Raw genomic sequence first — 17,956 nt, 5'->3', positions numbered from 1 at the left:
GTGTTTTAAAGACTGATATTTTTTCAAAATATATTTTTGCCTTCATAATGGGATTTTGCTCCCTGGATTGGGAATAGTTTCTTGTAAAAAAAGAAAAGAAAAGGAGGGCAGCACCAAAGATGACAAAGGAAAAACAGAGTTTAAAGATGACAAATCAAAAACAAAAGTGAGCTTCAAATGAGAAGCTGACTTTTCAAATTTATAAGCTCAAATAAAATGGCCGATGCAATTAGCCAAAATATCTTCAGCAGGGGTGACAGTTACAAGTTTTCCTATTTCAAGAAGTGCTACCTCAGAATTCGAATTCACACACGTTCCATTATTTTGTATGATCAACTACTGGTCAATCATTTACAGCTTTTATAGCTTTATAATATGCAGCCTTTGACAAGGGTGAGCTACGTTGGGGGTTTATTTTTTTAATGGATGAGTTCAGCTGGAAAAAAAGCAGACATTGACACTCACAGAAGACTTTCTTTGCCAAAAACAAGCAAACCAACCTGATCTCTCAGGACATATGAACACACATCCTCCTCAACCCCCGTCCCCACCCCAATTCACTTCATTCTTCCTATATTCCTTAAGCCAGGGGTAGGCAACCCAGAGTCCTTCTAGGGGGAGGAGGTTGGACTACAGCTTCCATCACCCCCCGCCAGCATAGTCAATGGTCAGGGATTATGGAAGTTGAAGTCCAAAACATCTGGAGGATGCCAGGTAGCCCACCACTGCCTTAAGTCAATGACTGGATGTAATGCTTTCTTTTGCTACAGTAAATATATAGCTCATGTATCCGACAACTTGATGCAAATTCATCTACCTTTGGACTTTATCATAAGCCATAGTTTTTAATGTATTGTCTACCATCCAGAGAACGTCAGTTGCTGGGTGGTTTAAAAGTACAGTAAATAAATAAAAATAAATCCTTCTAAGCTTTCTTTACCAACCAACAACCCCCCTCCCCCCCCCCGCCCCCATATGCATGGTCTAAATCAAGTTTCTGCCCAACCTGATTTTGCAGGCATTGGTTTGATTCTCAGGCTACTACTGTGTGTCATGTACAGGAGTAAAGGTCCTTTTGGGAAAGATGAGAACATTGAGTAGTTAGAAAGATGAACAGCTGTCTACTATCTCTGCAATGGCTGCCCTTTAGGAGGCTGCCTGGTAAACTGAGTGGTTTTAAAACACACACCCCAAATTACATTTCAGATTATGGTCAATATATTTTAAATAGCTTTAATGAAATGTGCATTTAATGCAAGTGGTCATGATAAAGTCTAAAATTGAATCTTTTGACCCTCCTCCCCCATCAAACTCACTGTATAAGCTAAGGCTTTTCTTTGTAAAAGAGAACCATGGGAGGAAATAATGCTTGGTCTCAGAAGTCTGGGATAAATATGATGCAGTAGGCCATGTATTATAGTCATTGTTGTGGCAAAATATCAATATTTATAACTGTCAACCAAACAGCATGAACACTTGTAAAAAACGCTGTTGTTCTGCCCAGTAATTGCCAGCCCTTGTGCCATTAATTTCACAATTGCACCCAACTGCACAATTGCACCTGTCATTAAGCAGATAATTATGTAGTGTACATCAGCAGGATGACCAGAGGTTTTAGATTATACTTCCCAAGATGATAAAGGCTCAGTTTTAGCTGCAAATGAATATCTTTTCATTGTTTCAATACCTAATTAGTATCTAGTCTTGTTCAGGAAATATATGGAAATCTTGATTTAAATCCATGATTTAAATCAGTCTTTCTTCTTGGCCAAATCCAAAAGTGGTAGGAGACTCCCTCTTCTCTTCTCTTCTCTTCTCTTCTCTCTCTCTCTCTCATTCCCTCCCAGCAGACTGCTTGGGGAGGGCCAGATTGTTCTTGACAGAGGGCTGAACTGGCCACTAACTGTATACCTACATTATACTATGATCAACATCTGAGGCCATCCTCCAATTGCCTTGCAGCATTCTCACCTTCTCTAACAGTGACAATTCCCCTTCTCTAAGGCCTTTCACAGCAGGAGAAAGACCCCAGCAGGAACCACCTTCCCTCACACACACAGAATTTCACTGCCACCAGGAACTTTAAGGCTTAGGCCCAACTCTTTATTCAGTCCACTATCTGCGAGGACACGCAGGCTTTACTTATAACCTTATACTGTCTCCTTTATACTTTCCCTTTATGTAGCCAAGAGCAGAAGGCATAGGATTTATAAACAAAGCTTTATTGATTACAGTGATAAGTTATTGAATTATTAACAGGTAACTCTTAATGGCTTTATCAATATATGTTTTTTCATAAACCGTTCTCTAGATCACACTCTCAAACAGTCACTTCACAAATCCCCACTGACCTCCCTCTCCCCCCCCTCTCAGTTCTCAATTCTCAAATCCTGCCTCTCTCAAATCCTAGGTCTGATCTAAAATCATCCCTCAAACTTAACTAATCACTATCTCTGATCTTATCCCTCACTATCTCTGCCTGACTCCTTCAACACAGAACACAGTTTTATATAGTACACACACTTCAACTCCCCTTCATTCTGTCAGCCAGTCAACTCATATATGCACATCTACCATTCTTCCTGCCAGTCATCTCTCTCTCACACACCATGGACATACCATAAATACAGAGATATAACGGGAATACATAATCAGAACCATAGACTCATAATAAGAACACATTACTCTACTTACAGATTATACATACAGAGATGTATGATGTCACTGCCTCCTCCGAGAGAGTTTCAGAAAATGGCAACCAGGGAGAGAGCCTTCTTGGTATTGGCCTCCCGATTGTGGAATACTCTCCTCAGTAAAGTCCATCTGGTTCTAATATTGTCATCCTTTCAGTGCCAGGTTAAGACTCCCAGGCATTTGACAGGATACAATGGGGAGTTTTAGTTTTTTTTATCAGATCCTGGTAATTGTTACTTATTTTAAACTTGTTTTTAAACTGTTTTAAATTCTTGAATGTTTAAGGTTTTATGTTATGTCTTATCATGCTGTGAACCGCCCAGAGAGCTTTGGCCATTGGACAGTATAGAAATGTAATGAATGAATGCATCTCTTGCAGAGGGCTTTTGAAATCAGGCTGAGGGCCATAGGTTGCCCAGTCCTGATTTAAATCAATCCACCATGCTGCTGATAAAGGGACCAAGCATCCATGAGCTGGGCATTTTTCCTCCTCATGGTCTTTCTTCTTTGCAGATTATCACATACATCCTGAGCTTCCTGCCCATCTCTGATAGGAAAGAGGCCTCTCTGGTGAACCAAACCTGGTATTTTGCAGCCCAAGATTCCCTGCGTCAGGTAACAACCACTTGCTTTGGCAAGTCTACTCAGCCTTTCTGTGTTTCTACAGGGCTTTAGGGAGGCCATGTGTCTCTACAGAGGACAGTCCTCTAGGCTATTTGAAGTGCTGTCAAGGAACAGCCCTATCTTTGGAAGTATCCTCTGTCTGAAGGGCTACCCAGTCCATGTCTGGTTTAAAGATAAAGAACCAGAAGAAGAGAGAGCAGGGACCTTGAAGTTGTCCATCAACAGTTAGCGCCTGAACAGCAGACTGAGCAGGCAGGCACACAAGTCAACTGGTCACGGTCTACCCCACTATGATGAGATGTATTGTACGTCTGTGTAAATCATAGTAATTATATCGATACACACACACACGCATATGCAATTTAATGCAAATTGATGTCCTCTTTTGGTGATGCATTTCTTCTTTTTTTGGCAGTGCAGAAGTAGATGCCTTAGCTGCCCTGCTGAACAATCGTAGGACCGTTTCGAACATAAAACTAAATCACAGTGTAAGTGTAGGATTATGAGAATGAACAACAGCAAGCCTTGGGCTCATGTACTCCACTATTCTCTTCTGGCATGGCTGCAAGTGGGTTGGAAGCTTTCATTTCCTCATTTAAATCAACTAGAATTTGTTGCTGTGTCCAAACAGGGAGATCTGCTTTGCTGAAACTATGATTTGCTAACATGCCAAGAACATGGCTATCCCAGAGAATAGTAAGGAGAGAGAAGAAGGTCTTCTTAAATGAACAATGCAAAGAAATTGAGAAAAACAATAGAATGGGAAAGACTAGAGATCTTTTCAAGAAAATCGGAGATCTCAAGGGAACGTTTTGTGCAAAGACGGGCATGATAAAGGACAAAGAAGGCAGGGACCTAACAGAAGCAGATGAGATTAAGAAGAGGTGGAAAGAATACACAGAAGAACTATACAGGAAAGATCTTAATGTCCTTGATAGCCATGATAGTGCGGTCACTGAACTTGAGCCGGACATCCTCGAGAGTGAAGTCAAGTGGGCCTGAGGAAGCATTACTAACAACAAAGCTAGCGGAGATGACAATATTCCAGCTGAGCTATTTAAGATCCTAAAAGATGATGCTGTTAAAGTGCTGCACTCAATATGTCAACAAATTTGGAACACTCAACAGTGGCCACAAGACTGGAAAAGGTCAGTTTACATTCCAATTCCAAAGAAGGGCAATGCCAAAGAGTGTTCAAACTACCGTACCATTGCGCTCATTTCACATGCCAGCAAGGTTATGCTCAAAATCCTACAAGCTAGGCTTCAGCAGTATGTGAACCGAGAACTACCAGAAGTACAAGCTGGGTTTAGAAGAGGCAGAGGAACTAGAGATCAAATCTAGTTGATCTAGAACATTGATCTAATGTTAATTCCAACATTAGCTGGATCATGGAGAAAGCAAGAGAATTCCAGAAAAATTTCTATTTCTGCTTCATTGACTACGCTAAAGCCTTTGATTGTGTGGATCACAACAAACTGTGGCAAATTCTTAAAGAGTTGGGAGTACCAGACCACCTTACCTGTCTCCTGAGAAACCTGTACGAGGGTCAAGAAGCAATAGTAAGAACCAGACATGGAACAACCGATTGGTTCAAAATTGGGAAAAGAGTACGACAAGGCTGTATATTGTCGCCCTGCTTATTTAACTTATATGCAGAGTACATCATGAGAAACGCCGGGTTGGATGAATCACAGGTCAGAATTAAGATTTCCGGGAGAATTATCAACAACCTCCGATATGCAGACGATACTACCCTAATGGCAGAAAGTGAAGAGAATCTAAAGAGCCTCTTGTTGAGGGTGAAAGAGGAGAGTGCAAAAGCTGGTTTGAAACTCAGCATTAAAAAAGCTAAGAACATGGCATCTGGCCCCATCACTCCCTGGCATATAGAAGGGGAAGAAATGGAAGCAGTGACAGATTTTATTTTCTTGGGCTCCAAGATCACCGCAGACGGTGACTGTAGGCATGAAATTAAAAGACGCTTGCTCCTTGGGAGGAAAGCTGTAGCAAACCTAGACAGCATAGTAAGAAGCAGAGACAACACCTTGCCAACAAAGGTCCGTCTAATCAAAGCTATGGTTTTCCCAGTAGTAATGTATGGCTGTGAGAGCTGGACTATAAGGAAGGCTGAGCGCAGAACAACTGATGCTTTTGAACTGTGTTGCTGGAGAAGACTCTTACGAGTCCCCTGGACTGCAAAGAGGTCAGATCAGTCAATCCTAAAGGAAATCAACCCTGACTGCTCATTGGAAGGACAGATACCGAAGCCGAAGCTCAAATATTTTGGCCACCTAATGCGAAGAGAAAACTCCCTGGAAAAGACCCTGATGCTGGGAAAGATTGAAGGCAAAAGGAGAAGGGGACGGCAGAGGATGAGATGCCTAGATAGCATCATTGATGCAATGACTATGAACTTGAGCACACTCCGGGAGAGAGCGGAGGACAGGAAGGCTTGGCGTGCTATGGTCCATGGGGTCACGAAGAGTTGGACACGACTGAATGACTGAACAACAGCAAGAACATAAACAGGGGTTATGGTCTTGGCTTGTTAACAAATCATAAACTAACCAGATGGCCTCCTGTTCAGACATAACAGAATACTCTGATTAGCTTAAAACAAGAAGTGAAAGCTTTCATTCTCCTGGCAGCCATGCCAGAGGAAGAGACGGGTCCACTGAATGTGTTTGGGCTGATGCAGCCACAAAGCTACCAAACTGTTAAGTGGGTTGCTTATTAAGGAAGGGCAGTGGAGCTGGAGTGTTTTAGGTGAGCCTAAACAGACATGATGCAGGATATTAGCGATCAGGTTAGTGGATTGATCAATATGTCTTTATTGCCCAGCAAGAAAGTAGACTTAGAGACTGAGAGCCAGTGTGGTGTAGTGGCAGGAGTGTTGGACTAGGAGCTGGGAGATCCGGGTTCTAGTCCCCACTCGGCCATGGAAGCTCACTGGGTGACTTTGGGCCAGTCTCTCAGCCCAACCCACCTCACAGGGTTGTTGTTGTGAGGATAAAATGGAGAGGAGGAGGATAATGTAAGCCGCCTTGGGTTCCTTGCAAGAGGAAAAAAGGTGGGGTATAAATGCAATAAACAAATAAACAAACTTAGGGCGCAATCCTTTCCGGATGCCCATCAGCCTCTGAACTCAGAGGTGAACTTCATGTCTGTGGTTCCCCTGCTCTGCATTTTTGCTAGAGAAGCATTTTTGCACTACACCACTGAGTGCAGGAGAGTTTCTGATGGATTGGCAATGAGCTCTGAAGTTGCCGTCCCCTTTTGTCTCTCTGCTCATGTCTTCACCATGTACCCTCCTCCTCCTATTCAATTCCAGGAGAACATCATCTTCAACATCCCAGCAAGCTCGGCCTCCCTCAGGACCATCGTAAGCCTGTCCCAAAGGCACGTGTGCAATGTCAAGATGCTGAACCTGGACAGCTCCACCACATCCCGGGACGTCATCAAGTATGTTGCCAGGTACCTGGGGCCCCACCTGTGCAGCTTGTGCCTGCATGGGAGCAGCCTGACAGAGGCCAGCTTTGAGGAGCTCCTTCTTGCCTGCCCTTGCCTCACAGTCCTGGATCTGAGTGGCTGCAACAGCCTCTTCATGTCTGGGGCGCTGCTCTCCAAAAAGGAGACTTGCCTGCAAGCCCAAAAAACTCTGTGCAATTTGCAGGAGCTTAACCTGTCCGGCGTGCGATACCTGTCTGACCTCACCTTCAACCGCTTGACTGGCTGCTCTCCACGCCTGGCTAAGCTCTCCCTTGCCCGCTGCCACGTCACCTTTGAGTTTGATGCTTACTACGGCTCCAGCAACTACAACTCCTCGGTTCTGCTGTCCTTCCGCAACCTCCTGCAGTTCCTGAGGGAGCGAGCCAGCACCATGAAGGCTTTGGACTTGAGTGGAACCAGCATCTCCAGCCAGGCCATGAAGTCGCTGGTCCAAGTGGAGCACCTGTGCCTGCAGGAGGTGGTGCTGCAGGCCTGCCAGGATCTGACTAATGAAGCAGTGAGCATCATGTGTCAGCACCAGCCTCACCTGACCACGCTGGATCTGAGCGGCTGCTCCGAGCTGTCTGACCGGACCATCCTCGTCATCTGCTCCCGGCTCCTGGACCTTCAGTGCCTGCGCCTGGGGAAGACCCCACGACTAACCGACGCCGGCTTCCGGGGCGTTTCGCACCTGAGGCATCTCCAAAGCCTGGATGTGTCCGAGTGCAGCCTCGTGAGTGGCAGTGAGCTGGTGAAAGCTTTCAGTGCTATTGAGGGGCAGCCCAAACTGGTTTCCCTGAAGGTCGCTTTCTGCTCTTTACTACGTGTAAGTTCTAAGGTGTTTGTGGGGTTTATTTATTATTTCTCTATCATTTGTGCCTCCCCAAAAAAACCATTATTAAATTGGGGCCAATATATATCAACAGTGGTGTAATCTTTTGGAGTCTGCTGCCAAGGGAAGCCTGGAAGTGGAGTAGGTAATTTACAAGGAAATTGACAAGGTGACTGTACTACTGAAGACTATACATAGTAGACAGGCACATCTGTGCACTTATGCACTTGCAAAGGACCGAGGGGGGGAGGGTGGATTACAAACTCGTTTGCATACTTCCAAAGCACTAGCAGGGGGAAAGTTGTGAATGAGTCATTCCAAAGTGCCATTTCAGTATCAGTGGAGGGGTGGGCATTACTGACGAGGGAGGCTGGAGGAGGCACTAGCACGATCGCAAGGAGTGGCTGGGTTTTTTGTCGTGACAAGCCATGCTGCCGAGTTTGCATGTCATGGCAAGCCACCCTCAATCACAAGCCATGGGTTCTTGGGGTGGCTTGTGCTTGGTTAACAAACCATGCTGAATCATCCATGCTGGGTTCAGATGTCACGATAAGCCACACTTGATGCAAACGAGGCTCACAACCCACTGTGGCTTATTGTGTCATGTGAACCCAGTCATAGGCTGGGTTTCCATGATCAGCGGGAGAAACAACACAGTGGGTTGTTGCCCCCACCCACACGTGTGCCACACACATGACTGGCCGTAATTACCCGCACTGTGTTGCGGGTTGCCATGTCGTCTGAACTCAGCACAGATCGTAGCGGGGGTGGCTTCTAACCTCCCCACAACCCATACAACAAGCCATGGGTTGTGGGGTGGGTTAGAAGCTACCCCTGCCACACCACATGCCGGGTTTGGATGACATAGCAACCTGTGGTGCAGTGCGGATAATTAGGGAAATGCCGGTCATGCGTCGATCATGGGGATGGGGGAAACAATGCATACCTCGTTGTTTCCCCCGTTGATCATCCAAACCAGGTCATAGTGAACTTCATGGCTGAGTCAGGATGTGAACCTGGGCCTCCCTAGTTCTAGGCTGACACTCTGACCATTGATTCTCCCTAGTATTTCCAGATAAAAGGATCTTAGGTGGCATGGTTGGGAAAGAACCCTGCCTGACACTCTAGAGAGCCTCTGCCAACCAGGACAGAATGTCTGGCCTAGATGCACTGACAGTCTGACTCAATCTAAGGCCAACCCCCGCACCCCGGAATCCAAAGAGTGTATCTTGTATTAACCCTTCCTACAAGCCCTCGGGATAAGTGTGTTAAACTAAACAGAATAAATCAAACAGCCTACTTTTCCTTCCACAGGACAGCTCAGTCATCTCGCTGGCTGAAGTCCTAAGCAACAGCCTTCAGGTTTTGGATCTCTCATCCTGCATTTCCATCACCAATCGAAGTGTCCAAGCGATTGCTTCCCACCTCCTGCGTTTGACCATCCTGCGTATGGCCTGGTGCAAAGAACTGACGGATTGGGGCCTGCTGGGAGTAGAGGAGCCCAGAGAGGAGCGTGAACATGCCAGAGAGGTGAGCGAACGCATGCACACTCTCTCTCTCTTTTGTGACTGGTTGACCAGGAGTGGTGGAGCAGAAGTGTTGTGCACTGGTAGGATCAATATCAGTGGCCCTCAGATTATGGAGGTGCAAGGAAGTTTCTATTTCCCCTTCCCTGTTTTAATAATGAAAATCTGCTCGCTCTTACCCTAGTACTTTATTTGCCCTATTAGCTGAGAGAGAGGCAGGAAAACCATCCAGATGTGCTTCTTGCTGTCTCTATGGAGGACTTCAGCCCAATTGTAACCCAATATCTACACTTTTGTCTTAATAGGAATGGGAGTGACCGAGACCCCACATTAATAAAAGGGTGGATGGAGACTGGAGTTATTTGGGGGCAGGCATCTGACCTAGGGGTGGCCACACATTTGTCTGTTGTACTGAGGAGCTTCAGAAAAGTGGCTGGTAGCTTGTCTGGATGTACTTCATTTCCAAGGTCCATCCTTCTGATCATCACAGTCCAGCTGCGGTAGTCTATGCCGTGCTAGTTCGCACAGCTTACAGGGGCCAGAACAGGCCCAGCCGTTTGCACAGCTGTCTTCCCATAATCGTGGCAACATTATCTCAAAGGAAAAAGATAGCTGCCTTTTCTTACAGTCAGCCTGGAAAACTTTGCCCAGCTCAGATATGGAAAGACTGGTGGCCATTTCTCGGCTTTCTGAGTCATGGCACCCAGCTGTTCTTAGTTGCTGGAGCTATTTTGGCTAACCCTAAGAACAAAGGGATTCTGGCATGCTGAATTGGTCGCCAGATGATCAGCATCTGATTTTGCAGAGGGACAAGTGGCATTCAACCATCTGAGATTAATAGGAGAGCTATGAGCTATTATTTTGAAGTTTTATACTCCGCTTCTCAATCAAGGAGCCTTACAACAGCTTGCAATAATATACACACATACAGCACACCCCTCCCACCTCAAAACTCATACACCCAGTACACAGCAGCCCCCTGGCTGATGGATAGGACTAGAGAGTGCTTTTCTTCAGCCCTGCTGTTCCTGGATGTGATGAGCCCGAGAGGAAGAAATACAATTTGTCTCTCCACCCACACTACTTGGTTGAAATTAAGCACAGGGGCAGGAAAGTGGAGGCTTGTGACGAGCAGGAGGGATAGATTTGGCTTTATAAGCAATAGAAAACACCGAGGAGGGGAGAGAGAAGAAGAACTTACAAGCCATAGGAAGCTCATGAGGGAGGAGACCTAGTACTGATAGCATCAGAGAAGAAGAAAGATGCTGATAATGATTAGGTGGTTTGTAGGAGGAAGGAACTCTCTTCCATCCTCCCCTATGATATGCTGGGGCTCCTCCTAGGTCTATAAACAGATATCTGGAGTGGTTCCAAGCCCTGCCCTTCGTTGTAAGAGGAGGATGAGAATGCTCTGGGGTTAGGATCTTGTGCAGGGCCCACACAGGATAGCTGGCCGTTGGAGCTGAACATAGGGATGGGGGGATGAGCGACCTTCAACCTTGCTGAGGCTCCCCTTTTCCCACCTTGATGCTCATTTCAGCTCGTTCTTGCTGAGCTGGGGGAGATTCCGAATAGGAGAAGTGCAGATGATCGAACAGGAAAAGTGCACCTTTTTCCAAGCATGCACCTGCACCCAAATGTGCGTTTCCCCCTAGTGACTGAAGTGCAAAAGTGTGCATTTTGAAGTATGCGTTTTTCAAAAAGGATGTATTTTGCAAACACAATCATAAGCTTGGAAATGTGTGAGTTTTTCCCCCAAAATGTGATTATGTTTGCGCTCATGGCTGCGAGTGGGGCATTTCTGCCTACTTTTCAAACATCAACAGATTTCTTGTACAACCCTCACTGAGTGTTCTTTCTGTCAGGGCAAGGGGAAGTGAGCCCTCTGTGGATGCTCCTTCTCTGTCTGACAGATGGGGCCAAAGTGATGTTCCCCCTGCCATGAGGTTCTTCTGGGGGGGGGGGGCAGCCTCCCAGTGGCCCTTGGCCTCCTAGCTGATGGTTAGGTCAGAATTTGCTTCCCTTCTGCTCTGCAGCCCCAGGGCAATCAGAAGGAAGCATTTCAGATAATGCATAATTTAGAGAGAGGGAGGGAGGGAGGGAGGGAGGGAGATTGATAGATAGATAGATAGATAGATAGATAGATAGATAGATAGATAGAGTATTGGTTGTAAAAATTTATGGTGATGGCTACTATCCTAGATTAGTTTTTAAAAAAAGATTAGACAAAATCAAAAAGGGCTATTTCATTAACCAGGACAGCTAAATATAGTATACCTTGGGCTACCAAATATAGTATACCTTTGATTCCTGGACCCTAGGAACAAACAGGAGATGACCATCACCTTCACGCCTTGCTTGTGAATGCCCCAGAGGCACTTTTGTAAGCAGAATGCTGGACTAGATGAATCCTTGGTCCAACTGAGCAAGCCTGTTCTTGTCTTATACTCCATACAGCACATAGAAAGCCACAGGCTGGATAAGCCGTGGGAGGTTTGTTTAAATCAAGTTAATACATGTTATTGTTCCAGCCTAAGTCCATGACAAATACAGACTGCAATGGACTGTTTATCTGAGAGGGTCAGGAACTTCTTCCAGACCTATCTGGGATCTGGCACAGCTTGCAAGCTCCCCTGTTAAAAGCAGGAGGTATTAGCAGATGACAGTGGTGCCGGGGTTCTCAATATATTGGCCATGGGGGGCGGGGGACGTCTACCCTAGCTTTGCACCATTCACTGTGGCATTGCACGTTGCATTCAGCGTTTGTGTCACATTCTCATTTCTTTCAGAAATAGGACAGGGTCTGTCCTATTATTCACTTATTTCATGAAGAAACTTTTAACTCTACAAAATGCTCTATTAAAAAAATGTGTCCCACCTCCAAACCCAGTTTTCCCCACCTGTTTAGCTGGAGAGGGAGGAGTGCTTAAGGAAATGTTTGTAATGGTGGCCATATCACAACCCTGGTCTCCAATGTATAGCATCAGTTCCAGCATGGATTACCTGGAACAGGGGTGGGCAACGCACATGCACACGCACGTACACACATACACAGCCTCCTGCCTCGCTGCCTGTTGTTGCACGTCCTTGTTCACACACACGTGAACCTGTATGAATGCACATTTAATGACAAACACGGGACTAAGGGAAGGGTGTTGTACGTCAGGACCGTGGATCAAATCCAGCCTGACTGGGGTCCCAGTTTGGGTTCCCCAGATGGCTATGCCCTTTCTCCCAGCCACCAATCATTTTGTGGTTTCCCAGCTTTTGCACAGTTGTTTTCCCGTTATCAGAGATTGAAATGCCTCTCTTACAGCTTAATTGCTAAGAGCTTTAAGCTAAAATCTACTGGCATTTTTGACCCTGCCCCCTTTTGCCTTTGGCCCCACCCACCACCGGAATGCAATCCCCAAGAGCTTCTCCAAAACAGAATTTGGCCCTCGAGCTGAAAGAGGTTCCACATACCTGGACTAAGGGGACCTTTATCAGAGGGGTGGCATGCACACTGTAGATTGGGACTAGGCTCTGAGAAAATGGGGAATAGCTACTTCTAATATGTCATTCTCTATCTGGCTGAGGAAGCACATAGTCTCAGCTTCATTTTTGATTCCTCTTTCCTTTGTTACACATATTGAGGCTGTAGCCAAGTCTTGTCATTGCTTCCTTTATGTCGCCAGGATTTGACCACGCTTATCTGTCTCTTCTGCCACAACTCTTGTTCATGCCCTGGTCATTCCTCATCTTGACTATTGCAGTCTTCTCTTGACTGGTCTTCCTTTATCTCGTATTCATTCTTTGGTTTCTATTCAGCACTCTGCCGCTAAGATCACTTTCTTGGCCCATCACTTTGATCATCTTACTCCACTTCTGAAATCTTTCACTGGCTCCCTGTTCAGTCTAGGATTCAGTACAAGCTTCTTCTTTTGACTTCTAAAGTTTGTCATGGTCTAGGTCCTCCTTATCTTTCAGCCCTTATTTCGTTTCATTGCCCTGCTCACGTTCTTTGAATGCTTTGCTCCTTACCCATCCAAGGGTTTCTACTCCCTTGCCTGGCTCCATCCATTCTCTCTTGCTGCTCCTTACTCTTAGAATTCTCTGCCAGAGTTTTTGCGGACTATTGGTTAAATTACTGTTTTAAAATCTCAGTTAAAAACCTTTCCATTTCCAAAACACCTGGAACTTTAGTTTAGATTTTATTATTGTTTGTGTTGTTCACGATTTAGTTTCGTAGTGTTTTCCTGTCTGCTATATTCCCTTCCCCTCCTTTTGGTTTTATTTTGTGATTTATTAGAATGTACGCCTTTGTAGCAGAGATTTCCTGTTTTATTGTTTTATTCTGTACATTGCCTGTGCACTGATGGCACTATATACAATAATATAATAATAATAATAAACAATAACAATAATAATAAACAGTAACAATTTGGGGAAATTAGCGCAAACATAGCAGCTGGAGAGACCATGACCCTCCCAGCCTTCCAAAGAGCTGCTTGGCAGGCTAGGAAGGGTATGATCTACCTGGGAAGAAAGGCACACGAGGATGACACTCCCTGCGCAGCAGAGAATTTGGCTGTGGGTGTCTTGGGCACCCGTGTGGGCTGCTTGTGACCCGTGTATTGCCCATATGTGCCTTAGAGCCTCATCACATGAGGCTTTTTATTTCACAATTTACCAGGGCTTGTTTCTGCATTCTAAGCGAGATAAGGATCAGCTCTTTACATAGGCAAGTTCTCTGCAGCCTCAGGGTGGAGAATGAGCTGTGAATCAGTGGGTGATTCAGCTCTCTCTCTCTCCCTCTCTCTCTCCCTCTCTCTCTGTGAAGCAGCATGGGTGTGTGGGTGGGTGTGGCTTTGTTGCTGTCAGCTGCTTACATGGGGGGTCGCTGTCTTCTTCTTCCTGCTCCATACTCACTTTAAGACTCTTTAACCCAGCCAAGAAAACTCTCCTCCCAGCCAAGGTCAACAGGCAGACATGCTGGAGGAGGCGGGGGTGGGGGGCAATTGTGATTTCCCTGATAGCTCAATGGCTTCTTCTCCCCAGGCTGTGGTTATAGCAGAACAGCACATTTACACACAGGCATTAAAGCAGATTTACACTTAAATGGTGGATTATCTCGGGGGGGGGGGGGTGTTTGTGAGATAAAGATAAAAAACAGCTGGATGTGCTCTGGAGGTTGACAGGCATCATGTAAATGACCCGCAAACTTTTGTGAGTGACCAATCACGAGCGCACAATAAATGCCTCATGTAAAGATAGCCCTAGAGATGTAGCATCAGTCCCCAGCTGTCACGCCCCATGACATAACTGACCAAATGGGAAACGGGGTGCTCAGGATGGCCTCATTTAATCCCCCTATTCTGCTGCCTTGACAGAAGGACGCTGGCCCCAAGTTCAGCAGGAACTTTGGCAACATGGGATTCTTCCAGCCACCTCCGCAGGATTTGGAGCAGGACACCCAGGTTCTCTTGGACCTCACCAAGCAGGATGCCCAAGAGAAGCGCCAAGCCTCCTTGAATGCCCTGACCCGTCTGCAAGAGCTTGACCTGACCGCCTGCGGGAAGCTGACAGATCTGAGCATTGCCAAGGTCTGAACACTGTGTTTGCAAGCTGCAATCCACTAGGAAGGGACCACAGCTTAGTGGCAGAGGACCTCCTGTGCTAGATGGACAAAAGGGAAGCTGCCTTGGACCAGGTCAGGCAGTGTTCCTGTGAGCCAGAGGGGTGTTCTGGCAAAAGGAACCAATTGCAGCCTTGGCTTCTGGTAGCAGGGGTGCCATCATAGCCACGTAGGAAGCTGCCTTATACAGAGTTGGTCCATTCATCCCTCTAGCTCAGTATTGTCTACACTGACTGCCAGCAGCTCTCTGAGGTCTCAGGTGGAGGACTTTCCCAGCCCTTCCTGGAAATGCCCGGGATTGAACCTAGGACCTCCTTCCTGCATGTAAAGCAAGTGTTCTGCCACTGAGTTTGATGTGACACCTACTCAAATTCAGTTTTTATAGCGCACCAACAGCACAGGATATGGAAGTGATACGATGCTGCTGGGAAGACTGACATTAGGCAAGCAAGACCAGGGTGTGTGGGTTGTTGTGGCGGTGGCGATGTCTTGATTTAGCAAGGGGGTTTCTGCAGGACAGTGGAGGTCAGAAAGTGAGGCTAGCCTAGCAGGGTTTAGAAAAGGCTTGGTTAACAAAGTGGGTCATGAAAGCAGAGGAAGTGGTTTGGTGCACAGAGCGAGGGGAAAGGTTGTCACAGGCACTAAAAAAAAGTGGGAGGATGAAAGGGGTTGACAACAAGTTGTGACCTGTTGTGACCTTGTGCAGAAGATGCAAGGAAAGTCACAGCAGGACCTGCAGCTGGGGCGGGGAGAGGGAAAGCTTCAAGCTCCTATTTCTTACATAGTCCAAAGCAAGGTAAAAAAAAAAAAAAGCAGTATAAGGCAGCTTCCTCCATTGCATAGGAAGCTGCCTTATACTGGATTAGACCCTTGGTCCAACTAGCCCAGTATTGACGACACTGACTGGCAGCAGCTCTCCGGGGTTTCAGGTTTTTTCAGCCCTACCTGGAGATGCCAGGGATTGAACCTAAGACCTTCTGCATGCAAAGCAGCTGCTCCACCACTGAGCTATAGGACCACCCCTCCATAGTTCAGTGGTAGGGCACATGTTTTGAGAGCTGGACTAGGTGTTCAGAATAATGGCACAGTACAATCCTTGGAGACTGCACCACTTCAGATGGCAGGGAGGGCTGCATGTGGGGGAGCACTTGTATGGCCAAAATTCCTCGCCTGTTAAAAGCAAACGGGTCAGGGTGAACGGTTCTACTGTAGCCTTCTTCCTGATGTGTTTATTTTCTGCACATACGAAGGGAGCTTCTGACCCTGGGATATATTCGCATGCTCTCCCACCTGCAGTCTGAAGTGGTACAGTCCAGAAAGCTTGTACTGTGCTATTGTTCATCCTCCCCCAAAAAGTTGCCTTCCTCTGCTGCAATTGCATCACCGCAGTCCTCCTGCTAGTTTGCATGCAGTAGTTTTCAGCGTGTGGTTTAGCTCTGATTTTGGTCATGGTCGATTCACAGTGAACTCTTTTACATCAGGACTAGGCAACCTTTTGGCCCATGGGCACATTTGGCAATTTGAGAAACTGTTCTGGGCACCAATACAAAATGGCCACCGTGGGAGGTGTGGTAAAGGACGAGTAACCTGCCCAAAAGACAGCTACAAAGGCAGAGGTGGGATCTGAGCCCCAGCACATGAAGCAGCTCCTTTGAAGCCACAGTTTTCAGCACCAACAGAAACCTATTTCATAGTGATCCCAGATGCCACCAAGAAAATGTGTCAGTTGGGTGGAAAGAAGCTGGAGAGGGAGGGCACCTTGGTGGGCAACAAGAAAGGTGTTCAGAGGGGCACTGGTCTCCATGAGCACCGTGTTGCCTATGCATTTTACACAATTGGCAGGATGCTCTTTTGGGCCTCCTTCATTGCAATGCCCAGGTGCTGCCAAGCTTGTTTCCCCCCACAGCTGTTTGCTCTGTCCTTCCTCCCCAGGTCATCAGCTTCCCTGAGCTCCGTCAGCTGTCCCTCAGCCTTGTGCCCAATGTCACCGATGCTAGCCTTTTGGCCATTGCTCGCAACTGCCGGGCCTTGGAGCACCTCTCACTAAGTCACTGTGGGAACCTGACCGATAAAGGCTTTGCGGAGGCAGCTGGCTCTCTGCGTCGACTTCAGCATCTTGTCCTTTCTGGCTGTAACCAGCTGACACCCCAGTAAGTAGTGCGGCAGAGTCCAAAGGTGACTGGTCTGGGTGTGGCTAGTAGAGACAGGTATGCGAGTCACTAGGAGGCTTTCAACAGCTGCTGCCAGGCCAGGCTTTCCGTGTGTGTGTGTGTGCTTAGGGGGCAGGCAGGGAACAAAGGGACAAATGACAACCACTGGACTTTCCCTTGCAGGACGCTGAAGGCCATTGGTCAAGAGTGCCAGCAACTGAAATGCTTGGATGTCTCCATGTGCAGCAACATCAGCATGACTGATGTTGAACATTTCCAATCGCACCTCCCGCCACAGAGCCAGGCTAGCATCCAATCGCGGTTCGTGGGCGGGGCAGACCTTTCCATCACTCTCTGAAGTGGAGGGTGGGCTTTGTAAGCTGTCGGCCCAGGGGAACATAGGGACAACCTGGCGCTCCCCTTTCCCCATCCTGGGGCAAGTGGGGAGGGGGTTGCCGTGGAAAAACAGCCCCTGCCTTGGTAGTCTCATTGCCCCGCTGTTAAATGCAGCTGCACCATCGCCAACAGGTGGGTCCACCGAACTGCCAGTCCTTCTGCCAGAAGGCGCATGCCTCTCCCAAGCCTGCTTTGCTGGAGCTGTCCACTGAGCAAGGCTGCCATGACCCCCCACACTGCAAAGCTAAATGGGGAAGTTCACTTTGGCCCTGGAAGATGTTACCTGGAGCAAGGTAGATCCAACCCCGGCAGGAACGGTATCCAGCAGCAATAAGGCAAGCTGGATACTAACAGCTGCTCCCATTGTAATTTTTGATGCAGCCAGGGATGAGCACTTTCTCTGAACCCTGCTTTGAGTGGCTCTGGCTTCCCACTAGTCCAGAGCGATACACATTCTCAACTGCCAGCCTGCATCCGGGGGACCTCCTCCTCCAGGGTTCCCCTAGTACGCTGCTGCCAATTTTGCAGGCACCCGTGGCAGCACCTTCGGGAGGCTACTCTGTCCTCTGATACCAAAGCAATCCTTGATATGTTCAAGCAACAATGAAGAGATGTTTCCATAATC

General features: G+C 47.1%; 1 protein-coding gene across 2 annotated transcripts in view; it reads left to right on the top strand.

Moving 5' to 3' along the window:
* LOC146338977 (uncharacterized) overlaps positions 1 to 17,956 on the top strand; it is a 26,120-nt gene extending 8,164 nt beyond the window's left edge. The window contains exons 2-8 of one of the 2 annotated variants that reach the window (XM_084813235.1): positions 3,208 to 3,309; positions 3,739 to 3,806; positions 6,653 to 7,636; positions 8,957 to 9,172; positions 14,541 to 14,753; positions 16,718 to 16,935; positions 17,119 to 17,956. In XM_084813235.1, the coding sequence (XP_084669361.1) occupies positions 6,740 to 7,636; positions 8,957 to 9,172; positions 14,541 to 14,753; positions 16,718 to 16,935; positions 17,119 to 17,293 (1,719 nt within the window). In that variant the 5' untranslated portion in view covers positions 3,208 to 3,309; positions 3,739 to 3,806; positions 6,653 to 6,739 and the 3' untranslated portion in view covers positions 17,294 to 17,956. The remainder of the gene's footprint in view (positions 1 to 3,207; positions 3,310 to 3,738; positions 3,807 to 6,652; positions 7,637 to 8,956; positions 9,173 to 14,540; positions 14,754 to 16,717; positions 16,936 to 17,118) is intronic. The other variant, XM_084813234.1, reaches the window with a different exon arrangement.

The sequence above is a fragment of the Heloderma suspectum genome, chromosome 8 (genome assembly GCF_057233095.1).
Source record: "Heloderma suspectum isolate Gila_16-S chromosome 8, 16-S_ref, whole genome shotgun sequence".
NCBI classification, from domain to species: domain Eukaryota; kingdom Metazoa; phylum Chordata; class Lepidosauria; order Squamata; family Helodermatidae; genus Heloderma; species Heloderma suspectum.
Note: the sequence above shows the minus strand (reverse complement) of the source record. Positions and strands in the feature narration are given on the sequence as shown.